General features: G+C 36.3%; 1 protein-coding gene across 1 annotated transcript; it reads left to right on the top strand.

Annotated features, from left to right (window-relative positions):
- Positions 1-1,938: 1,938 nt before the first annotated feature.
- On the top strand, positions 1,939-19,128 carry LOC137644168 (3-hydroxyisobutyrate dehydrogenase, mitochondrial-like). Its single transcript, XM_068377163.1, has 9 exons — positions 1,939-2,049; positions 6,001-6,139; positions 7,488-7,579; positions 9,544-9,722; positions 12,443-12,564; positions 14,207-14,417; positions 16,203-16,329; positions 17,331-17,432; positions 18,457-19,128. The coding sequence occupies exons 2-9, from the start codon at positions 6,064-6,066 to the stop codon at positions 18,541-18,543; spliced, it is 996 nt and encodes a 331-aa protein (XP_068233264.1). The 5' UTR covers positions 1,939-2,049; positions 6,001-6,063; the 3' UTR covers positions 18,544-19,128.
- The last annotated feature ends 7,034 nt before the right edge of the window (positions 19,129-26,162 follow it).

The following is a 26,162-nucleotide window of genomic DNA, read 5'->3' as shown; positions in this document are numbered from 1 at the left end:
CGGGCTAAATCCTTTCTTAACATATAACAATGATAAAGTGGAAATTTAACATATAACAATGATAAAGCGGAAATTGTTATAATTTAGCCATTTGGGTATTAGACTCTGAAATGTAATACTGAATGCCTTGGATTATATACGATAAAATGAATTATGTAAGGTCCTGTTAAGTGGGTTCCCCTACGGTATAGGACCAGAAAAGCAGCCATTATTATTATTATTATTATTATTATTATTATTATTATTATTATTATTATTAGTAGTAGTAGTAGTAGTAGTAGTAGGGTTCCCCTACAGTATAGGACCAGGAAAGCAGCCATTATTATTATTATTATTATTATTAGTAGTAGTAGTAGTAGTAGTAGTAGTAGTAGTAGTAGTAGTAGTAGTAGTAGTAGTAGGGTTCCCCTACAGTATAGGACCAGAAAAGCAGCCATTATTATTATTATTATTAGTAGTAGTAGTAGTAGTAGTAGTAGTAGTAGTAGTAGTAGTAGGGTTCCCCTACAGTATAGGACCAGGAAAGCAGCCATTATTATTATTATTAGTAGTAGTAGTAGTAGTAGTAGTAGTAGTAGTAGTAGTAGGGTTCCCCTACAGTATAGGACCAGAAAAGCAGCCATTATTATTATTATTATTATTATTAGTAGTAGTAGTAGTAGTAGTAGTAGTAGTAGTAGTAGTAGTAGGGTTCCCCTACAGTATAGGACCAGGAAAGCAGCCATTATTATTATTATTATTATTAGTAGTAGTAGTAGTAGTAGTAGTAGTAGTAGGGTTCCCCTACAGTATAGGACCAGAAAAGCAGCCATTATTATTATTATTATTATTATTATTATTCCTTGGTGGGCTACAACCCTAGTTGGAAAAACAGGATGCTATAAGCCCAGGGACCCCAACAGGGAAAATAGCCCAGCGAGGAAAGGAAATAAGGAAAAATAAAATCTTTTACAAACAGTAACACTAGAATAAATATTTTCTAAATAAACTATAAAAACTTTAACAAAAAAGGGGAAGAGAAACTAGATAGAACAGCTTGCCCAAAGTGCACCCTGAAGCAAGAGAACTCTAATCCAAGATAGTGGAAGACCATGGTACAGAGGCTATGGCGCACCCGAGACTAGAGAACAAAGGTTTGACTTTGGAGTGACCTTTTCCTAGAAGAAAAATAAACTACAAGTTTAAACCTCTGAATTTCCACCGATTTAACTACCAGATTAGGAAGACAAATTTCAATCTGGTCACATCTGGAATAAAATCAGTCTGGGATGATCTGAATGCAAAGGATGGTCAGAGTAATGAAAAATCTTATAAAACATTACAGAACTAAGCGACGGTGCCAGAGTTTAATATCCAGATCAATGTTATGGAATTTAATATAAAACAATAACTACACGGATCATAATATACAACTAAAAACTAATAAAATATTGAAGGATTTTCACATTCGTTTTTCATCCTCATACTTCTTGTTGGAGCCCTTGGGCTTATACTGTAGTGTCCTGCTTTCCCAACTAGGGTTGTAGCTTAGCAAGTAATAATAATAATAATAATAATAATAATAATAATAATAATAATAATAATAATAATCTGAAATGATGATTAGAAACTTATTTCCTTTCCTCACTATGCTATTTTTCTCTGTTGGAGCCCTTGGGCTTATAGCATCCTGCTTTTCCAGCTAAGGTTGTAGCTTAGCTAATAATAATAATAATAATAATAATAATAATAATAATAATAATAATAATAATAATAATAATAATAATAATCTGAAATGACAATTGGAAACTGCATCTGTTGGAGTCCTTGGGCTTATAGCATCCTGCTTTTCCAAATAGGGTTCTAGCTTAGCTAATAATAATAATAATAATAATAATAATAATAATAATAATAATAATAATAATAATAATAATAATAATAATTACAGAATTTAAACACGCTATCTAGGAACTATAATAGCATTTATCAACTCAGTGTCGATCAGCTGTTTCTGCTGTACCCACCACAACACTGAATTCTTCAATTGAATTTTACTTGAAGGACTGTTACGTAAGTATAGTCGACAATTTTGTATTGTCGAGTATTATTAAGCTCAATTTGCATTTAAAATAATAATGTCACTTAATAAAATGCCTTTGTTCTCATGTTAATATATGTAGACCTTAGTTATTACAATATGCACCATATTGCCCTTAACAAACCGGTCTTCCAAAGGGCTTAACTATCGTAAAAAAATGCATATGCTGTTTTATGTAACCAGTGGAATTTGTAATATTGTCTGTTCTATGCTTTACTGTAATACTGGGTAAGCTTGCTGTATTGTTTAGTGTTATGTAATAGCTTGATAATTCGCCACACCCGAGTTTCTCTTTAAATACATTACATTTTAATTATATCATAATTTGGAGCATTTCATAAATTTCCAGTTTCCTATTTTATCAGTATAATACTTACTTTCACTAACAATACATTTTTCATATTAATTATTTACTTTTTTCATGCATTTCTGAGCATTATTGTTGGAAAAAGCCACTAATTTTTTTTTCTCCTCCCATATTATATAACAGTTATGGAGTGTCCCAATGTTTAACCTCAAAACGACTGTTTGACACCAGTTAGAAATGACTGATGTACGTGAATCACACTTAAAACAATTGAGATAATACATATTCCATTTGTATGGCATGTAACAATCTTAAAATACATATAAAAAAAATCTTAAAATACATATAAAGTTAAAAGATGCTTGGATAATTATACTGCATGTTCTAACCTTATCCTGCCTAAAGTTACGGGATGTATGTATGATAACGGCCACCTTATTTTCAACTTTATCGGAAAATTGTATAGAATAAACACTGTTCAGAATGGGGGTGTATGTATGACAGCGCCCACCTGTATGTATTATTATGGCTAACTTAGAATATGGGAGTGTAAGGGCGGAACGGCCCCCCCCTTAGGTATGTAGGTAAGGACACGGCTTGTAGGTTAGGTTAGGGAGGGGAAAGTTTGGGTCCATTTTTAATCAACGCATGAGGAAATGGCCGCTGATATACAAAGGCTCCTCAGAATGTTATAAATACCCTGGGGAAGTAATTACTAGATCGATATACAATGATTTTGAAAACTATCTAATTTGTCGTGAAATTTATAAGTCGAACGAGCACAACTGCGCATGTGGCTAAGAAATACGGGGTGAATGTAGTTCGTTAGGACAGGTGTAAACTTTATTACTTGCCATACCAATTTTCTTATGGGGGAAGTTGTTGTTTAATTTGGTTTGATATACGACACGAAGTTAGTTTTACGATTTAGTGTTATCTTGCCATTAGTTAAGCCAGTTGGGATTGCAGCGAACACAGACTTAGTCTGGGGATAAGCAAAGAATACGGCAGTCTAAGGGGGCTGGTAGGTAGGTATATAGGTAAGGATGCGATTCATAGGTTAGGTTACATGGTGTTCTTATATTTGTTTCCTCTTTTAAAAAGTGGCTTTTCTGTCGTAACTTATAAAATTTTACACCCAGTCTGTCCCAACGAACTACAAAGGCTCCAGAAATTCCATTTAATGTGAGTGCTCTTTGCCATTTTTGGAGCCCATAGAGTACAGTACCAGTTACATCATACAGTGATTGTAAGCAACAGATTTTATGAAATGGACCAATATGCAAATATCGAATAAAATATTCCTTAATACAAAGTGTAAGTTTTTTAGATTTAGCAACAAGAAACAGTTTCAGCTTTAGCTGGAGAAAGCTAAAAGGAAACTGAAAAATATCAAGTCAGAAATCAATGGAATAAAATATTCCTCAAGATAAAGCTTAATATTTTTTTTTAGATTTAGCAACAGGAAACAGTTATAGCTTTTGCTAGAGAAATCTAACACAAAAGTAAAAATAAACAAAAGAAAAAGCAGAAGTTATGATAAGAGATAACTATAACAGATAATTAATGGTAAGCACACGCAGCAGAGGAAAGAAATCGTAAAGGAAACGACAAACCAGAGAAGAGAGAAATGTGTTGTACACCTGTGGGCTGTAAGGCCCATGGATTTTTTTCTGTGGTCCAAAAACAGAAATTGAATAAATTCTCAGAGTGCATGTTTGGTTATGATAGAGGCACTACTTAAAGTGATGTGCCAAGCCCTTCCCCAACCGTTGGACAAGTTTGGCCCCTGCACCCCCAAAGGAACACAATCTAGTGTCAGACCTAGAAAACTAAAAATTCCTTCCATCCTAGCTTATCATACATTACCTGACTTTGGAGCTGCTGCTGCTTCTAATTCAATTTTGTACAGGTTAACATATTCTTCATAAGTTTTGGTAATATGGCTAACAGGTCACACATCTATTTACCTAATGAATATAGTTTTTGGCAGATGGGCCATTTATTGTGGAACGGATTACTTCCTAAAGTATGTAGAGACTGAACTTAAGTTCGGTTTCTTATTTAAATGCATCAAGATTATTGCACTTGCATGTATAGCAGCAATGTTAAATTTTTTTTTAAAAACATTTCTTGACCCTTCAACCTATAGTAGGAGTATATATGACCTTTAGCAAAGCTGGAATGAGTTTAAACTTTTAACGAGGTACCAATAGTAGCTGGCAGGTAAGCTTCACCCAACTGCAGGGTAGCAGAACCTTCACTTTGACTTTGGCAGTTGCAGAGTACAGACATGCTTCTCTGCGTCCTCATCTGGCCCTTTTGATCTTTAGCTTTTCTTTGAGTGAATAAATGGTCTTGCAGACAGGATAGTAATAGAAGCTGAGGAATAAGCAGTGTTTCTTGATAACTTTGTGTTACAGTTTTCTCTGCTATCTACTTATTTCTGTTGGGCAGCATTTCTTTCGCTGTTCTACTCCTCGTGTGTGTGTATGTGTGTACTGTACGTGTGTAGGGCTACACAACAACAACAACTTGATCCTATGGAAGTTCGTTTTCCTTGGATGAGAGCTCCAGCCGCCGCCACCGAGTGTAAACGGGAGGGGTACCTCTCTTTTTCTTTCCTTCAGTGTCTGCTGATCTTGGAAGGTGCTAAGGACACATCACTTGGCTATGCTGTTGTGGTTCTTTCCCGTGAGACCCTTGTTATTGGCCTCCAAATCTCCGGATAAGATGAACTCCAAGCTCTTCCTTCTTCCCTTCTTCTGAATAAGAATGAGTGGAATACATTGGAGAAATCCAGGAAGTCTGGTCGATAGGAGTTGCAAGCAAGTAACTCCTACCATTTCTCTCCTCGTGGGAGAGAGTGCTGCACCAAGAATATACTGTCAGTCAGAATGGACTATCACTCTCTTTCTCTTTAAAGAGAGGGGGAATAGGCATGAGCTAAGAGTTTTCCTGCACAGCACTAATGGGAAGAAAATTCTGTATGTGCTGCTCCTGCTTGGCTGAGTCTGAAAGTAGTCTCCAAGGGAATCCATGTACATTAGGAGTCCATATGTATACATCCTATGTGTACTGGTTTGGAACATACTACCTTCCACACGCACCTGGGATCGACGCCCATAGGCTAAGCATACAGTCTTTTACCTTTACTACCCCTAATGCATATGTGTGCAAGGACTTGATGCTTACACGCATCACGACCAATCATACATGGTCTCCCCCTTTCTGACTTCTACATGCACAGGTTCTATGTACAGTCTTATACTGCATTGCCTTTCATGTATATAGAAACTTAAATATGTGACCAACATTTTATTATGTGAATATTCACTGGATTTAATTTATCATATGACAATGAAACTTTAATTATTAGAGAAAAAACAGGACAATCAAAACTGAGTACTTTATTATAAAGTACAAGATTTAGGATTTGTATGAAAAAATTAAATTAAATACTCTACAGTATTGTATAGCTTAGAGTGTATTGTTAAAAATTACATCAATTCATTGTATAATAATGTACTCTAGTATAGATAGTCTTGTTATTAGTAATCTTAAAGTGCTGTTTATATGTACTGCACTGTACTCTCACAATTAATTTTATTTCCAGATTAGGAACTCTGCATTATTCAATGAAGTAACATTTCAATCGCCTTGAAGATCTGACAAAATTATGGCTTTTTTTAAATCGATATTATTACCCGCCCTAAGAAAAGGGACCACAAGCAGTTTCTACCGCAGCTTTTCTTGTAAGTATATTTCAAATGGTTAGCGCCAGTCGTATGTTTTACGCAGAATACTACAGATATTACACTGAGTTCTTTGCAGTCTCTCTTTCCCCGCCCGCTGCATAACCTTTCATCTATTTAGCAGTCCAAATTCTTCACCATATATTGTACCCAATTTCTCAAAGAATCAATTAAGATGAGGTTCTCGTACCCCTCTTAGTAATGCTTGGGTTTGTCACTGGAATATTTGTCGAGTTGATCATTAACATTCACAGGTTTTAACACTTGTAAATTTGATTACTTTAAAGGAGTTGTGCAAATTCAATAAAGTTACATTTTTGTGTACTTGTGATATTCACAATTAGTATGTACAGTACTGTAATAACAAATAAATTCCATATGAGTGACAACACATTAAATAAATAGACATAATACTAAATTATCAAATCTCTTGTAATGTTTTTATGATTTAATTTGTTGGTGTAAACTAGGTTGAGGCTAACAAAGATACACTTGTCAATTCAAAATGAAAGAGTGAAATGTAAACCTAAATAGAGGTATTAGAATGTGCATTAGGGCTTTTAGAGTAATTCCCCTTTGAAAGTCATAGTCGTCGTCTTCCCCGCCGTTATCCCTTCATTAAGGGGTCGGTGGCCTGATGCGCCCTCTCCAATGCCTTCTATCAAACGCATCCTCTTCTACCAAATCTCTTCTCTCCATATCCTTCACATTATCTCTTCATCTGATTCTCTGTTATCCCTACATTTTAAGGGTCAGTTGCCTGATGCGCCCTCTCCAATGCCTTCGATCAAAGGCATCATCCTCCGCCAAACCTCTTCTCTCCATTTCATCCTTCACCTTATCTCGCCATCTAGTGTAATTCTTTGCCTCCCCATTGGGCCTTTTAGAGTAATTCCCCTTTGAAAGTCTTAGTCGTCGGCTTTTTCTTCCCCACCGTTATCCCTACATTAACGGGTCGGTTGCTTGATGCGCCCTCTCCAATGCCTTCGATCAATAGCATCCTCCTCCGCCCAACCTCTTCTCTCCATATCATCCTACACCTTATCTCTCCATCTGATTCTCTGCTATCTCTACATGAAGGGGTCGGTTGCTTGTTGCACACTCTCCCATGCCTTATATCCAAAGCATTCTCTTCCGCCAAACCTCTTCTCTCCATATCATCCTTCACCTTCTCTCTCCATCTAATTCTCTGCCTCCCCCTTGGAGCTTCCCATGCCTTCCTTAATGGATCATTAAAGTCTAAATGTAAAGCAAAGTTTTCTACTGCATTAATGGAACTAGAAGTGCAAAATGTCATAGCTTGTAACTGTATTAGTTGCTTTCAGTAAACAATTGCGTTTCTCCTCAGCAAGTCCAAAGTGCTACTGTCCTCATGCTAAAGTCGGTTTTATTGGGCTTGGAAACATGGGAGGACCTATGGCTGCCAATTTAGTACATAAGGTATGTAATAAAAACCTTTTATTTTACCTCTTAGCTTTTAGGTATACTGTATGTCATTGTTTAAGCCAACATCTCTCTGACTTGAGGGTAGGAGTTGGGTTTGGGAAAAGTTTAAATACTTTGTGGGAACTTTTAAGATCTTCAGACGCATAGAATTTCATGTTGTAATAAGCACTTAACCTATTTTAGTTAGTGATCTAGCTGCTTTTCATAGTTTATTTTTTAATTATGATTATGTATACAAAAATAAACAATATTTATCATCACAGCCCCATAAATCATATTCTGTATTAGTTTATGTTTAAGGTATGAATGTTCCCAGGTGTCTCAAACAATAATTACCCACTTTGAGAATGTACTCTGTAACAGCTCTAGTCATGGTTTTCCAGGTGTATAATTCATTGAAAATTTCTATACTAATGCTTATGGCTGATCCATATAACTTTTTTTCTAATTAATCATCTTTATTTCAGCCCTCTTCACTTAAATGCATTCAGTATTATTGAATGATTTCTGCATTTAGCTTCTAATTTAGTTCCCAGTTGCTCGTTTTGTCTCTATATTACCACCTTGGTTTGTGCTGTTGACTTTTGATCATTCTTGAGAATTTAGATTTTGTATTGTTTGCTTATTTCCAATGTGTGATTTCAATGTTTGTGCAGGTTTTTATTCCCGTTTTATTAACTGCTACGGAAAAGTAATCTCGGTAACTTGGCAATTGTGGTTATCACCCAGTGAGAGGCTTGTTGAATTTGACTTATGTATTGCCTGCTGACTGGCCGACCAGTTCATCTTCTACTGCTTGATATCCTCCGAGCAGATAATGTTCCTGTTTATGAAGACCTCTATGGGGCCCATTTGAAGAAAACTTGTTTTATTATTGAAGAACCTTGTGCAGCCACAACTGAGGTAAACGATAGTGTTACTCTTACCATTTTGTTCGTGCAGTGATCGCTTCTCTTCAGGGATTATTGCTCCAGCTATACCACCGATGGAAGATGTTTCAACCATAACCACTTCAGATGTGGATGGTCCTGTGATGCTGTGATGCTAATTACACAGCTAGAAGGGATTCAGCTCTCTGGATATAACCACCTATTTGCCCCTCCTGATTCCTTGTCACCAGACCAATATGTTCCTTTAGTCTTCTCTTCAGAGGTTACTTCCATAAGTAAGAGACATCACCACCTTGATATCATCCATACCCTATGACAGTAGTCATCACCATTCTTGGTCAACCATCTATAGCTGTGACTATAACCACCATCTCAAGCTGTGACCATAATCTCTTTGGTGGTTAAGAGAGATAAAGTGTGACCTTGATCTTATATCCTTATATGATGACAGGGCCAAGAGCAAGCTTCTTTCTTCTACTCCCAAGATGTATCCTGACCCAACAGCAAATCAAAAGAAGCTGGGGAGTGATAGTTGGCCCTAAGATTCACTGAGGGAGTGTGGTTCATCCTAGGACTTTGTTTATTCTTGTCATGAGCCACTGGTCAGAGGGAAGCAGTATACTATCCTTCTGCTTCTGAGATTGTCTCAGTCCTTGATGAAGTCTCAAAAAGTAATTTCTTACCATTTCTACCTCCTTGTTTGTCTTAAGTGATGCAACTTTGCCTTCAACTTTATCATTGTAATTAGGAAGGAATTAGAGTAAATCGTTATTGTCCTAAAAGATTAGTTTGGCTCCTGCAACTCTGGAGAGAAAGCCAGATCATTTCCAGTCCCTCTTTAAGCAGAAGGCCAATGTCCTTAGCAGCCACCAATTGGCCAAATTCATCTCCTCCAAGAACTGTTTCATTTTGGGTTAATGGAAATCAAACTTGGTACTTTGTGGTGATTCAGGTCTTATTACAAAATGTGCTTTTGTGGTTTGTGGAATTATATAATTTATAGTTTAAATGTTTCAGAATAAGAAATGTAAGAAAGTTTTTAATGACTGATTCTACATTATAAAACAGGGTCATAGTCTAGTTGCTTATGATGTTAATCCCGAAGCAATGGAAAATATCCAAGACGTAGGAGGAAGTGCTGCACCATCTCCAGCAGAGGTTGCAAGTAAAGCTGACCGAATAGTAACAATGTTACCAAACTCACAGCATGTGCTTAATTGCTATACAGGAGAAAATGGCATTTTCAAGTAAGTAATTTTGTATATTGTAATGTATACAGTAGTGTATTTGCTGTTAATACGTAATTTATGTGTAGAAGTCATAACTTTATGGAAGCCATAGCTACTGTTACTAATGATGGAAAAAAACTCTTAATTACCGGTTCAATATTTAGAGAAGTGCTTTCAAATGTTAATACTGCAAGGAACTTCAAGTGTCATAATTATGAACCTGCTAGCATAGGTATACTACTTACTCATAGTGGTAGTAACTCTCACTAGATCTTCCCTTGTAGTTTGTAACAAAGTCCGGTCATTTATTTTTTCACCAGAACAATCTCTTTACTTTTCTATGCCTCATCTGCATTAACAGCAGTCTCCAGACACATTCCAAAAGATGACTAGCGCTACTATCCCCTTGTGAAACTATAATTTTGTATTTGAATTATGACCAAAATTTTGTTCTCCAAACTTTGGATTTGGTTTGCTCCTAAGTCATTAAATTTAGAGCTATTTTTCATTTATTTACATAATTGAATTACTTTCTCAATTTTGATGTTAGATTTATTTTAGTTTCTTTCCTTTTGGATCTTTTGTAAGTACCTTTACATGACTGTATGTATGCTGTTCCTCTTGAAACAGTTTACCTGGTAACAGATTGACTTGTTAATCACCATCCTCTCAAAGAGGTATCATTTCCTTCTCCTTCTCACTCAGAAGGTAGTAGATAGCACTCCTCATTGTGTATATCCTAAGACTTCTGGTGTACCACCAACAGTGAAAAAACATTGCTTTCTAGTAAACTTTGTATTATATGCTCTGTCAGATAATAGTAACAACTATTCCTTTTCAGCATTATGCGGTCTATTCTTTACAAGTTTCTTGAGTTTTGGGGCTGTTTAAGTAAAGTCATAGAAGCAACCCAAAGGTTTGGATTTCTTCATCATAGCAGTGGTGCATATACAGTATTAAAAGAACTGGCAAGCAGGATGGCTAGAAAGGAATCTAAGGGTTTGGTTCTATAAACCCACAGATGTCCCCACCTGTCTTTTATTACCGATGGAAAATTAGAGACACTTTTACATGGTGAACAACTATTTATCCCACACTGAGATTATTTCTTCAAGTCAGGAGGTGCTACATGGAGACTTCTATCACTTTCTCCTTAAGCCCTCATATTACTGTCATCCACAGAGGTAGTTACCTAAGATGAGGTACAAAAGGAAATCTTGGTTTTAACCAACAGATTGGGATGAATCCTATAGATAACTACCAATTTCTTCTGTGGCTGCTCATTTCCATAAAAGCAAGACCATAAAATAGTACCGCTAAAGCTTCTTGAGATCACAGCCATATCTTTTACTTTTGGCTAATTCAAGGTTTAATTTTCCAAATACTGATAACTTGTCCTTTGGGTAAGGAAAGTAGAAGACTTCTCTGATGCCCTTGTTTGTCAGTTGGAGAATATGATTAAGTTCCTGCTTTTCCTTGAGCATGAGTTCATTTTGCAGGAACTTGTCTCCACTGAAATTATTCCCTGAGGCAAGAGATCAGAATGGACTTTTGAGTAACAATCTTCTTACATGATTGCCAATTGAGTATTACGGTACATTTATGATATAACTACCAAGTTTGATATAGTAATATTATTCTGTTGGTAATTCCAGCTATAACAAAATCTGTCAGAGTAATGACCTTAAGCCAGTGAGCAATGACGTCATATTTCAACCTACTTATGATGACGTTTCGTTGCGTAACTGACAATGGAATAAAAATATAATGAAACTGAAAATTGTATTAGAAACCTGTATAAATTTTCTATAACTCTTATGGTTACGGTACATAAAAGGATGACGTCCAAGTAGTCACCGGATCCACAGAGGTTTATAAGAAAAATATTGAAATTGTTAGCCACATTATAGTGCTTAGGGAATTAGTATTCTCATTAACTTTCTTTTTGTATTACCTATAAGAGTAATAGATAGATGGGTATGAGAGAATTTTTTTTCATGTAATGGCATCATATTATGGCCATGGAAAATTTGGACAATATTCAACTTGTAAAAGATAGTTATTTTGAAATGCAATGCTATGCAAACTCTTCAAGTCAATAACTTCAAAAGTTCGAACTTGCAGCAAATGTTTTTATGTTGAACAGCTGACATAAGTCTTTTTATAGTTTATATGCGAGAGATCTGTTCAATGTTGTTACTGTTCTTAGACCACTTTATTCTAATTGTTAATTACTTCTCTTATATTTTATTTACTTCCTTTCCTCACTGGGCTATATTTCCCTGTTGGAGCCTTTGGGCTTATAGCATCCTGCTTTTCCAACTAGGGTTGCAGCTTAGTAATAAAAACAATTAGAATAGCGCCAACTTATCCCTGCGTGTCGTAAGAGGCGACTAAAAGGGACGGGACGAAGGGGGCTGGGAACCCCCTCTCCTGTATTATATTCCTGTGAGACATCAAAGAGGTGGAGCTGGGGGGAGAGTGACTCCCTTTTTTTGTTTCATTTGTTTGACGTCGGCTACCCCCCAAAATTGGGGGAAGTGCCTTGGTATATGTAGGCTATGTGTGAATAATAATAATAATAATAATAACTAACTTTTAAGATTTCCAAATTTACTATTTTGATCTATTGGTGTACAGGACTTGTAATATAAATAATAATAATAATAATAATAATAATAACAATAACTGTGACTTTAAGATTTCCGAATTTACTATTTGCATCCATTGGTATACAGGACCGTTCAACCTGGGACCTTGCTCATTGATAGCAGTACCATTGACCCTAATGTGTCCAAAGAAGTGGCAGCTCTGGCACTCAAAAAGGGTGCAGTGTTTATGGATGCGCCTGTATCAGGAGGTACAGAGATTTTCTGTTTTGTAATTTGTGAATGGTATACTTGTGCAGCAATATTTACTTAAAATTTATACTGTACTCTTATTATTTGGAATTTTTGACTATTTTGAGGAGTAAACAAAAGAGCTGGTATAGTTTAACCCTTTTACTCCCAATGGACTTACTGGTACGTTTCACAAAACTCATCCCTTTACCCCCATGGACGTACCTTGCAAAAAAACTGCTATTTACATTTTTTTTGCATATTTTTAATAACTTTATGAGAAACTTCAGGCCTTTTCCAAAAGAATGAGACCTACCTGACCTCTCTATGACAAAAATTAAGGCTGTTAGAGCAATTTAAAAAAAAATATATTAGAAAATGTGCTTGAAAAAGAAAATGCCCGGGGGTTAAGGGTTGGAAAGTTCCAAATAGCTTGGGGGTAAAAGGGTTAAAAGCTTTTTTTGGTCAGAAACATCATGTTTTCATTCTTAATGGAAGGGTTGATGTGGACATTCTTGTAAATTAGTGAAGATTGTAATAAATTCCTATTGGTTAAGTAGTAAATGCTGTTTTGCAATTGAATGGAAGTAACATTTTCATAATTTTTATTAGCACAAAGAACACTTTAGCTGCCTTGATATTAGTGGGATTACATTTTTAGAGCTGCTGCTTACATAAAGATTCATAGTTAGCATTTAACCCTTTTACCCCCAAGCTATTTTGAACTTTCCAACCCTTAACCCCCAGGCGTTTTATTTTTCAAGCACATTTTGCAATATATTTTTTTTTTCAAATTGCGCTAACAGCATTAATTTTCCTCATAGAGAGGTCAGGTTGGTCTCATTATTTTGGAAAATGCCTGAAGTTTCTCCTAAAGTTATAAAAAATATGCTAAAAAAATGTAAATAGCAGTTTTTTTGCAAGGTCGTACTGGTACGTACATGGGGGTAAAGGGATGAGTTTTGTGAAGCGTACCGGTACGTCCATGGGGGTAAAGGGATGAGTTTTGTGAAACGTACCAGTACGTCCATGGAGGTAAAGGGATGAGTTTTGTGAAACGTACCAGTACATCCATTGGGGGTAAAGGGATGAGTTTTGTGAAACGTACCAGTACGTCCATGGGGGTAAATGGACGAGTTTTGTGAAACGTACCAGTACGTCCATTGGGGGTAAGGGGATGAGTTTTGTGAAACGTACCAGTACGTCCATTGGGGGTAAAGGGACGAGTTTTGTGAAACGTACCACTACGTCCATGGGGGTAAAGGGATGAGTTTTGTGAAACGTACCAGTACGTCCATTGGGGGTAAAGGGATGAGTTTTGTGAAACGTACCAGTACGTCCATTGGGGGTAAAGGGATGAGTTTTGTGAAACGTACCAGTACGTCCATGGGGGTAAAGGGATGAGTTTTGTGAAACGTACCAGTACGTCCATGGGGGTAAAGGGATGAGTTTTGTGAAACGTACCAGTACGTCCATGGGGGTAAAGGGATGAGTTTTGTGAAACGTGCCAGTACGTCCATTGGGGGTAAAGGGATGAGTTTTGTGAAACGTACTAGTACGTCCATGGGGGTAAAGGCATGCGTTTTGTGAAACGTATCAGTACATCCATTGAGGGTAAAAGGGTTAAGCACATTTTTGCTTCATTATTTTCCTTTCATACAGGTGTGAATGCTGCTAAAGGAGGCACACTAACTTTTATGGTCGGAGGTGACGAGAGGGAATTTGAGGCAGCTAGAGAACTACTTTCTGATATGGGAAAGAATATTGTATACTGTGGGTCTGTTGGAAATGGACAGGCTGTCAAAATATGCAATAACATGTTATTGGCTATTACCATGATTGGCTCAGCTGAGACTATGAATTTGGGCATGAGGTTAGTAAATTATTTTTTATTGTATATACCTTATTGTTTTAATCACTAATAAGAAACTTAAAAAAATTTCTCTGTTTACTTTATTTGCCTCATAAAACTTTTATGTGCATTTCTCTTGGTAAGGGTAGAAGAGAATCTTTAGCTATAGTAAGCAGCTCTTTTAGGAGGACGACGACACACCATGGTCTTCCACTGTCTTGGGTTAGAGTTCTCTTGCTTGAGGGTACACTTGGGCACACTATTCTATCTTATTTCTCTCCCTCTTGTTTTGTGTTTATAGTTTATGTAGGAGATATTTATTTTAATGTTATTGTTTTTAAATATTTATTTTCCTTGTTTCCTTTCCTCACTGGGCTATTTTCCCTGTTGGAGCCCCTGAGCTTATAGCATTCTGCTTTTCCAACTAGGGTTGTAGCTTAGCAATTAATAATAATAATAATAATAATAATATCGTGGTAGGAGACCCTCTTTCAGGCAGGTTGAGTTAAAAGTAATGGCTGCATCGGCAGAGTTTATTTTCTTATCCAATTTTTCTATTTTCCGGATAATTCTCTTCTCTAGAGCGCTGCAATCAGCCAGCAGACTTAAAAAATTCATCAGTCAGGTGAATGACAAAATTGGGAAGACTTTTCAAGTATATTCTCACAAAATACAAGTAAAACTTTTGGTACAAAATAGTAAAAACTACGACGCGTTTCGAGGATAAGTCCTTCCTCGAAACACGTAGTTTTTACTATTTTGTACCAAAAGTTTTACTTGTATTTTGTGAGAATATACTTGAGAAGTCTTCCCGATTTTGTCATTCACCTGACTGATGAATTTTTCAAGTCTGCTGGCTGATTGCAGCGCTCTAGAGAAGAGAATTATCCGGAAAATAGAAAAATTGGATAAGAAAATAAACTCTGCCGATGCAGCCATTACTTTTAACCCAATAATAATAATAATAATAATAATAATAATAATAATAATAATAATAATAAGAATAAGAGGATATTGTATGAGAAGAGGGTTGCCATGTTTCAGAACTGTACTGTAAGTAATACTATTTTGTGATTATCTAGTATTGTTTTTGGGCTGGAAGGTTCAGCCACACTGAGAGAGCATTAAATCCCCTTCGTAATGTAAGATAGTTATGTTTTGGGATTGTAAAAGTAAGGAACATGTAGATGGTGTTAATCTTTAAAAAAAAAAAATCACAAAATGCCTTAATTTTATAAAAAATTTTCTTCAGTTGCAATAAATTATTTAGTTTCTTAAGGAAAAGAAACCTATCAACCAAAGGAACCCAAAAGAAATAAATTATTGGTAAAATAAATAAAGAATAATTAATTGTTCTTCAGTTGCAATACATTATTCAGTTTCTTAAGGAAAAGAAACTTATCAACTAAAGGAACCAAAAGAAATAAATTATTGGTAATATAAATAAAGAATAACAAATTGTTCTTCAGTTGCAATAAATTATTCAGTTACTTAAGGAAAAGAAACCTATCACCCAAAGGAACCCAAAAGAAATAAATTATTGGTAAAATAAATAAAGAATAACAAAATGTTCTTCAGTTGCAATAAATTATTTAGTTTCTTAAGGAAAAGAAACCTATCACTCAAAGGAACTTGAAAGAATTAAACGATTGGTACAAAAAAAAAAAATTAATAACGGTAAAAAAATGACAAAGACTATATAGTAATTACGAATAAGACTTTCGTTAATTTCTTTCAGAGTAAAAAAAAAATGACAAAGACTACAATAACTAATAAGACTTTCGTTAATTCTTTTTTCCATTACAGGCTTGGTTTGGATCCCAAACTACTTGCGGGTGTTCTGAGCACAAGTACAGGACGGTGCTGGGCTATGGACACCTATAATCCTGTGCCTGGTGTTTTTGAAAATGTTCCTTCATCTAATAATTATGAGGTTAGTTTTATAGTCTAAAGCCCGGTCCACACAATCGTGCATGCCTGACGGACAAACAGTGATGCCAGACCACAATAGTTAGTAAGAATGAGGGCTAATGACATCAGAAGCGGGAAAACCACAGACATGGATCTGGCATCATACAGTGTTGCCAGATCCCTGCCTTTAGTTTTCCCGCTTCTGACGTCATCAACCCTCATTTTCACTAACTATTGTGCCTGGTATCACTGTTTGTCCGTCGGGCATGCTCGATCGTGTGGACAGGGCTTTAGGGTTATGGTGGCCGATGTGGTAACGTCCCTGATTGATGAATGCCAGACTGGGGTTAGAGTCCCACTCAAACTCGTTACTGTAGTTTCTTTGGTCACTGCGACCTTACCAATCTTGTGAGCTAAAGTTGGGGGGTTTTGGGGGAGCTTATAGGTCTATCTGCTGAGTCATCAGCAGCCATTGCCTAGCCCTCCTTGGTCCTAGCTTGGATGGAGAGGGGGTTTGGGCACTGATCATATGTATATATATGGTCAGTCTCTAGGGCATTGTCCTGCTTGATAGGGCAATGTCACTGTCCTTTGCCTCTGCCATTTATGAGTGGCCTTTAAACCTTTAAAGTTATAAGTCTGAATCTTGAGTGTTTAAAAAAAAGTGAGGCCAGTGGTTTTGATGAAATGCAAAGAAAAATTCTTGACTGACTGATAATGTGGCCATGTAGATGCCGAGGACAAGATGAAGAGGGGGAACTCGGTATTGTTTTCAGTTGTATCATATCGTGTCTTAGATATTCAGTATTTGTAAGCAAGAGATGTCTAGTGCCAAAAAAATCTAAGAGCTAATATGGGGCAGAGAAGGTAGAGCACTATGTTGTGATGGAAGGGTAGTTCTTAAAAGCAGAACATTTCTGTTCTGTTAGGGAGTTCATTGTAACTTATATGTTTTGTCATATTTGTCATAGTAATTATTATAACCAGTTACATAATGATTGCAACTGATTTATCTTTTATCAGGGAGGCTTTGGTACGGCACTGATGACTAAAGACCTTGGCCTAGCACAGGATGCAGCAACTAAAACGTTTTCACCAACACCGCTTGGTTCTTTGGCTCATCAGGTACAGTAATGCAGATTTTTCTAAGCACTGTTAATATTAGCTGAATTTTGGGTATTAAAAATCCACAGTTATACACATTGTAATTTTAAAAAACACAGGAGTTTTTGCACTTTTTACAAGGGGCTTCTTCAAATACGTTGTACTGTATATTTAAAAAATACAGGAGCTTTTGCACCTTTTACAAAGTACCTCTTCAGCAGAGGAGGCACCTTGTAAAAAGTGCGAAAGCTCCTGTTATATATATATATATATATATATATATATATATATATATATATATATATATATATATATATATATATATATATATATATATATATACAGTACAATGTATATGACTGGATGTTTAATACCTAAGATTCTTAGACACGGCATGTTGTTTTCTTCAAGTTATTAGCTGAATTTGTGGAATCCCTCACCTTTGCAAGCAAAAGTGAGCATGTAAAGGGGTTATGGATCTAGTTTGACGGGTTACATTATCATTTTAATCTGGATGAGGCTATCATTAATTGTATTGCCTTCTATATTCTCTCATTTAATGACATACAGTAGTACCCTAGGTTATGAGTAACTTTGAATACGAGCATAGAAATTTTAATTGGGTTACGAATATTGCATCAGTCTGCAAGCAAAAATTTACACTCCATAGGCATTTTTGGTGGACAAGTACAAATGAATCTGTAACGCAATGTGCAGAAACCAATCATGCCTGCCAATACGCCATCTATGCAGTACTCTTATTTTTTACCACCATTTTACCTTGCATTACCTCATTGTCCGACTCTTTAACTCTCTGTAGCGGCACTCGTAGAAGCATCATCTAGTGTGAGAGTTATTTAGTGTGAGCGTCTTTGAAACTTCTTTTTTTTCAAGTTGTGAAATGTTTAAGCCATTTCCCTATTACTATGTCAAATCTGAATTTCTCTTCTCAATTAGACTTAAATAATACCTGCACTTGTGTCTTGTTATAACAATTTTCTGTGATGGCTTTGTTGAAATAAACTTGTATTTTTTGTCTTTTCAGATATATCGTGTTATGTGCAATTCTGGCCTTGCAGAGAAAGATTTTTCAAGCATATTCAAATTACTCCAAGAAGAAAAGAAATCTTAAACAGTATTTCAGATTTACAATAGATGTAGATGCTGTGGTAGCAAGGCTAAGTTGTAGTCCTGTCAAAAATGATCTTTTGTATACCAAAGTTAGTTACCCTCTGTGAACAACATTTTAGCTTTAGTGTTCATCTTTGTAACTTTTCTAAGCCTTCTAAGACATGCATAATTTTTTAGGACAGCTCGCTCATGTGAGTGTACGTCGTATAATGTGTAAATGTGTATGAAAAGCTCTTGGCAATGCCATATTACTATACCACCTAATACCTCACTGTTAACCATATTAACTAATTCATATTGAGGGTGTTGTGACATCAAATAAAGAAGACGAGCTATATTTAATTCATTTTTAATAGCTTTTCACTGCCCTACCTAGAGTACAAATGTCATGTGAAGGGTAGAGGTCACTACAGTAGGTGTGTACCAACTTTCAAAATTTCTAGTTAGCATTTGGACAACAATATATCTTGAAGTGTGGGGATAAAGAGAAATGTGATAATGGAGCTGGACTTTATCCAAAGATAGCTTTGTATCTTTGGAGCCTTTGTAGGGTGACGGCCAGATCCGTTTTCATTCATAGAAAATGGGAATATTAGAAAGTGGGGTGGACTGTGGCCGTCATTCTAAAATCGAGTTCGTAGAAAACTGGAATATTCTGAACTGTGGCCGTCGTTCTAAAAACGATTTTGGCAGGAGAAGCTAACTTAAAAAACCCACCTAACCTATGCTAAAAGCCGTATCCTTACCCTTACTTACTACGGAAGCGAGAAGATTCCTGGCCGGAGTAAGAACTCGAGCCACAAATTTTCAGGTAATTTAGGGTTTTCGGCAAAAAACATAAAAGTGTGCGTTTAAGCACATATTTAAGAACCATAGACCATTTCCAAACGATTTTATTCTATACAAGATAACAGTCGGAGCGATAATAAGCAAATTAGGACGCTTGGCCGTAGCGCTACAAACTACCCGTATCTTTATCAATATTTTACAGTACATTGGGTTGGTACTTTGACTCGAATGCAACAAGTGCTATTGAAATAGATTACATGTTACTTTTGATACTCATCACTATTATTAATTTTTTCAACTGACTCCATCTATAAGAATTTACTCATGGATTCCAAAGGAATTTTGTTGAGTGGCAAGTCTATTAGTCGAGAATGGAATGCAGATCCAGAGGTTGGTGGAGGTATCAGCTCTGAGTGCTTTCTAGTTTGTAACAGTGACGTGAGAATACAGAAAAACTAATGCTTCAATTTTTACCATTTTTCATTCTTAAAAGAATTAATACTGTAATTTTTTTTTAGGTTGTAAAATATGATCATATAACGATCAAGATGTTAAACTCATTTTATTCTAATTATGGTATTAATGGGTTTTCTTCACTTTGTATTACTTATTGTTAGGTCTTTATATCTTTCATGCAGTAGCCCCTTTTAATTTTAGAGTAGTCTTTCTGTGCATATATTCTGTACCTGGGTAGCTTAATGGACTGATGCTTTGTAACAAATGTAGTTTTTAGACGTAGAATATCTTGGAAATTTTATTAAAGCAAAATTTTGATACAATATTTATGTATTATTATTATCCTAATAATATTTTCAAAGGTATGACTTTCATCTAGATGTATTTTGGTAAGGAAATGTGACGATTATCACTATTATACATATTGACCAAACCATATGTCGTCATTATCATGAGAACAGTTTTACCTTAGATATTCAGTATGGGTAGAGATGAGGTGTATATCGTCACTCTCATAAACTAACTGCCTAAGTCATTTTCTCCACTTGTTGGGAAATAAAAAAAAAACTTTCTCATTTACTACATCTTTATATCATTGTATTGAGCTTCAATTAACAAATTCTAATTCACAAATTCCTCTGCTAAGAATTTGTGAATTGAAACTCAAGACAATGATATAAAGTATTAGGAAATGAGAAAGTTTGTTTTTGAGTTCCCAACAAGTGGAGAAAATGACTTGGGCAGTTATTTTATGAGGGTGACGATATGCAAAATTACTGTTAACCCTTTTACCCCCAGGTTATTTGGAAATTTCCAACCCTTAACCCCCAAGGGGTTGTTTTTTTCCCAGCACATTTTGCAGTATATTTTTTTAAAAATTGCTCTAACAGCCTTAATTTTTGTCATTGAGAGGTCAGGTTGGTCTCATTCTCTTGGAAAATGCCTGAATTTTCTCAAAAAATTATAAAAAATATGAAAAAAAAACTTTATAGCGTATTTTTGCAAGGACATACCGGTACATCCATGGGGGTAAAGGGATGGCTTTTGTGAAACGTACCAGTACGTCCTTTGGGGGTAAAAGGGTTAACAAGGAATATCTCTTTAACTTGAACATGGATATTAGAATAATAGGAACAATGAAATACCTGTACTGTAACTAAGCCAAGGAAGATATTATAGTCAAGATCTTTATATAACTATACCATAATGGTAACCAATAGTTGGAAGTCAGTTTTAAGATGATGTAGAAACATCCAAAATGAAAATATTTTCATCAAAATTGATAAGCGTTAGCCATTTTTTATTTGCTTACTATGTGATATTTCAGATCACTTTTGTCTTGAGAATGAATGGTCCATTATCATTATTATTATTATTAGCTAACTTCAACCATAGTTGGAAAAGCAGAATGCTACTAGCTAGGGCTCTAACACAGAAAGCAGCCCAATAAGATAAATATGTAAACATGTTCAACATAAAAACATTGCCACAAGTTTGAAATTCTGAAGTTCCACCGATTCAACCTCCAGGTTAGGAAGATTGTTCCACAATCTAGTCACAACTGGAATATAACTTCTAGAGTACAGTGTAGCATTGAGCTTTATGATGGAGAAGGCAAGACTGTATGAAGTACAGTAATTTCTCCACTTCGTACAGAAACAATCGCTTCCCTTGAAAGACTTTCTCTAGTCAGTTATAAGATCAGACAAAGTAGAAAAACAGAGAGAGGAAGGAGGCTCCCGATACACTACCATCTCAAGCTTGCTTCTCAATCAGTCATTGAAAAAAGGTTCACTTCGAAGAAGAGCCACTGACATTCAGCAAGAATTACCCCTTCAGTGGTAGCAATTTCATGGGAGCCTTTTTTTTAAAAGGTGACAAATTTTTGCCTGTCAACACAAAGAGAGGGCTCTTACTCCTCTTGAGGGAACCTCTCAACACACGGGTTGTTGTGGCCTGATTGGTAACGTCTTTACATTGTGTGTGTCAGTCGGGGGTTCGAGTCCCGCTCAGTCTCAGTGCCATTAGTGCCTGCAACCTTACCATCCTTGTGAGCTAAGGATAGGGGGTTTGAGGGAGCCTATAAGTCTACCTGTTGAGTCATCAGAAGCCATTGCCTGGCCCTCCCTGGCTGGGCCTAGCTTGAGTGGACAGAGGGGGCTTGGGCGCTGATCATATGATATATGGTCAGTCTCTAGGGCGTTCTCCAGCTCGATAGGGCAATGTCACTGTCCCTTGCCCCTCCCATTTATGAGCGGCCTTCAAACCTTTAAACAAGGTACCCTAATGGGAACTTTTTTGCTAAATAAATATAAAGATACAATTAAAGAAAGGCATGTAGATCAATGGTTTCTATATAATTGGCTTCAATATTGAATACTGCTCGGGGGTTACATACCTTAGTTTAAAAAAAATCCAACTAAGAGAAAGTTATAAGTGCGTTGATTGCCTCTGTATTTTGTTCAGAACACATTGCCTGTCACTACTACCAAGCTTTGAATTGACATCAGTGTCAGAGAAGCAGTAGGTTCATGTGACTTGCCTGGACAGCCAGAAAAATTTTCAAACTTTTTAACAGAGGTAGTTATGTTGTAACTTGGAGGAGAAAAAGAATTTTTATAGAAAAGAGTAAATTAAATCATGTGGAATAATGGGAGATGGAAGGGAAGAAAGTACTCTTATCAACAATTTATCTGTAGGATGATTAAATATAACTAATTAAAAAGAGAGAAAGGAAAATTTATTGAAAATCATCTTATCGAGATGGACGTACTAAATAATTTTCAGCAGATTATGCTTTGCTAATGATAACATAGGGGAATGCGTGAGAATATAGTAGGAAGGTGGCATCAAATTACTTTACCTAGATACACTGAATCAGATACAGGATTGATGAGTGAGAGAAAATTGAGAAGATAATCTATCTAAATATTGGATAAAAAAAAATAGAAAAAAAAAATACATTTAAAACCAAGAAACTGAAATTATTAGATAATTTTTCTGATTGGATTTCTTGAGCTTATAGCATCCTGCTTTTAAATCTAAATATGGTTATGGACCTGACCTTCGAGGACCGTAAGTCATCTTAGTACGTAAAGCTTTAAAGGCCGCTCATGAATGGCAGAGGCAAGGGACAGTGACATTGCCCTATCAAGCAGGACAATGCCCTAGAGACTGACCATATTACATATGATCAGCGCCCAAGCCCCCTCTCCATCCTAGCTAGGACCAAGGAGGGCCAGGCAGTGACTGATGATGCCTCAGCAGATAGACCTATAGTCTCCATCAAACCCCCCCATCCTTAGCTCACAAGGATGGTGAGGTTGCAGCGACCAAAGAAACTAACGAGTTTGAGCGGGACTCGAACCCCAGTCAGGCGATTATCAGTCAGGGCCGTTACCACATCGGCCACCACAACTCACACAACTCCATTTATTATGAATAAATGTAATCACTGTCAGTAATAACGAATTAAAGCAAAAGAAAATAACGAATTAGAAATTTTTTTTTTGTTTTTTGCTCATTTATAATAAGAAAACTAAAGCTGAGAACGTAAAAAAAACACTGATCATTTAGCACTTTTCAATAAACCACTATTTCGTTGATGAGTGGCACCCACTGGACAAAACTATTTATCACTTTTTTTTTTTTTTTGATCTTGTCATTGCCGTTCGAGTTTGTTCGTTATCATCTACGTTTGTGAAATGTTTTGTTGAAGAGATTTATTTGTTATGAATTAGTACATGTAAGTAAAATGTGAAATTATATTCGTGCAAGTTTCCTATTTGTTGGTAAGTGTATGCCCAATGATTTTGTATTTGTGAATTTGTGTACCTGATTGAAAATATTTGTGGAAAAATATCTACACATACACAACAGAACTAGATTTAAAGTTTTAAAGGTCGCTCATGAATGGCAGAGGCATTGAACAGTGACATTGCCCTATCGAGCAGGACAATGTCCTGGAGACTGATCATATAAACATATGATCAGCGCCCAAGCCCCTTTTCCGTCCAAGCTAGGACCAAGGAGGGCCAGGCAATGCCTGCCGATAGCTCAGCAGATAGACCTATAGGCTCCCCCAAACCCCCCAGCCTTAGCTCACAAGGATGGCAAGGTTGCAGACACTAAAGGCACTAACGAGTCTGAGTGGGACTCGAACCCCCGTCTGGCAAACACCAGACAGAGACGTTACCAATCAGGCCACAACCCTAAAATGCAGAAAGAAACACACACATGCATGCATATTAGAAAATATAAATCAAGGTAATCTTAGGTCTCTGCCATCTGATTCTAATACCCGAGTTTAATTCCCTGCTTACTAAATTATATTCCCCAACCCGATACTGACATTGGTAGATTATATTTCTCTCCAATAAATGTTGATGGAGATGGAATATTAAAAGCAGAGATATATCAATGAATAAATCATCTCACAATCTGATTGGCAATTTCACCCCCCCCCCCCCCCCCCCCCGATATCAGATTCCAGTAGACCAAAAGAAGATTTCAGTTTAATTTTGGTATCCGGCCACGCCAGCAATTTCATAGATTTGTAAATTTATTTAAAGGTTTAAAAGCCGTTCGTGAATGGCAGAGGCAAGGGCACGACAATACCATAGAGACTGATCATATATTATTATCATCATTATTATTATTATCATCATCATCATCATCATCATCATCATTATTATTATTATTACTTGCCAAACTACAACCCTAGTTGGGAAAACAGGATGCTATAAGCCCAGGGGCCCCAACAGGGAAAATAGCCCAGTGAGGAAAGGAAAGAAGGGAAAATAAAATATTCTAAGAACAGTAACAATAAAATTAATATTTCCAATATAAACTATCAAAACTTTAACATATGATCAGCACCCAAGCCCCTCTCCATTAAGTTAAGACCAAGGAGCGCCAGGCAATGGCTGTTCATGACTCAGCAGGTAGACCTATAGGCTCCCCAAAAACCTCCCATTCTTGGCTCACAAGGATGGTGAGGTTGCAGACACAATTAGAAACTATCGAGCTTGAGCTGGTCATGAACTCCTGTCCAATAGATTGTTCTTACATTTCTTTTCCTTTGATTGTCATTACTTGTTAAACTAGAAAAGTAATCGAGTGCATACCTCCGCCACGAAAGCTTATTTCGGTCGATATTTTGCTCGGCCTTGACCTTTGACCTAGCACTTTCAAAATTGAATCACTTTCACATCTCAACATAACAATTAATCCCTGAAAGTTTCATTACTTTATGAGTAAAATTGTGGCCAGGAACTTGTTCACAAACAAACAGACAAACAGGGGCGAAAACATAACCTCCTCACAACTCCGTTGACGGCAGTGATAATAGAAGCATAAAATACGAGGGTTGTGGTGGCCGATGTGGTAACGTTCCTGACTGGTGAACGTCAGACTGGGGTTCGAGTCCCGCTCAAACTCGTTAGTTTCTTTGTTTGCTGCAATCTCACTATCCTTGTGAGCTAAGGATGGGGGGTTTGGGGGAGCCTAAAGGTCTATCTGCCGAGTCATCAGCAACCATTGCCTGGCACAACTTGGTCATAGCTTGGGTGCTGATCATATGAATATATACTCAGTCTCTAGGGCATTGTCCAGCTTGAAAGGGCAATGTCACTGTCCCTTCCCTTTACCATTCATGAGCGACCTTTAAACCTTTAAATTCTCTTCTGTTTTAATATCAAAGAAGAATCTGACTTGTGGATTTTTGTCATGAGTTCTGTGATTCTGAAAAAAAGGTCTTTTGGTTATGATAGCAATATAAAAATAGTATATAGAATAATCCAAAATCAAACCACTGTTCTCTAGTCTTGGATAGTCCCATAGCCTCTATACCATGGTCTTCCACTGTCTTGGGGTAAAGTTCTTTTGCTTGAGGGTACACTCAGGCACACTATTACATCGGTTTTATTATTATGTCTCCTTACTGGGCTATTTTACCTGTTGGAGCCCTTGGGCTTATAGCATCCTTATTTTCCAACCAGGACAACAACAACAACAACAACAACAACAACAACAATAATAATAATAATAATAACAAAAATAATAATAATAATAATAATAATAATAATAATAATAATAATACCAATTATATATTATCTCAGCCACCTTGTAATACCAGCAAACTAAATTATCCTCAACTTCAATATAATCAACAACAATTGTGGTGAAACTTAGCTCCTTCGATAACTCAAGTTCCCAATACTTCAACTCGTCTAGCACCAAACTTAGGAGATTCCACCATTCAACTGAACAAGGAAGTTCTTCTAACTGGCGAAGACCTAAACATTTCAAGTAGGCTTCAAGTAAATTAGTCTTACTCTGATAGATTTGAACTACTCCATTTCTGCCTTTGATTTA

The sequence above is a fragment of the Palaemon carinicauda genome, chromosome 7, assembly GCF_036898095.1.
Source record: "Palaemon carinicauda isolate YSFRI2023 chromosome 7, ASM3689809v2, whole genome shotgun sequence".
NCBI classification, from domain to species: Eukaryota; Metazoa; Arthropoda; class Malacostraca; order Decapoda; family Palaemonidae; genus Palaemon; species Palaemon carinicauda.
Note: the sequence above shows the minus strand (reverse complement) of the source record. Positions and strands in the feature narration are given on the sequence as shown.

Excerpts from the sequence above, each read along its gene's own strand:
- LOC137644168 (XM_068377163.1), top strand. The coding sequence starts at position 6,064 with ATGGCTTTTTTTAAATCGATATTATTACCCGCCCTAAGAAAAGGGACC. Across the intron at positions 6,140-7,487 it reads TTTCTACCGCAGCTTTTCTT|CAAGTCCAAAGTGCTACTGT; the intron begins GTAAGTATATTT and ends GTTTCTCCTCAG. Across the intron at positions 7,580-9,543 it reads CTGCCAATTTAGTACATAAG|GGTCATAGTCTAGTTGCTTA; the intron begins GTATGTAATAAA and ends ATTATAAAACAG.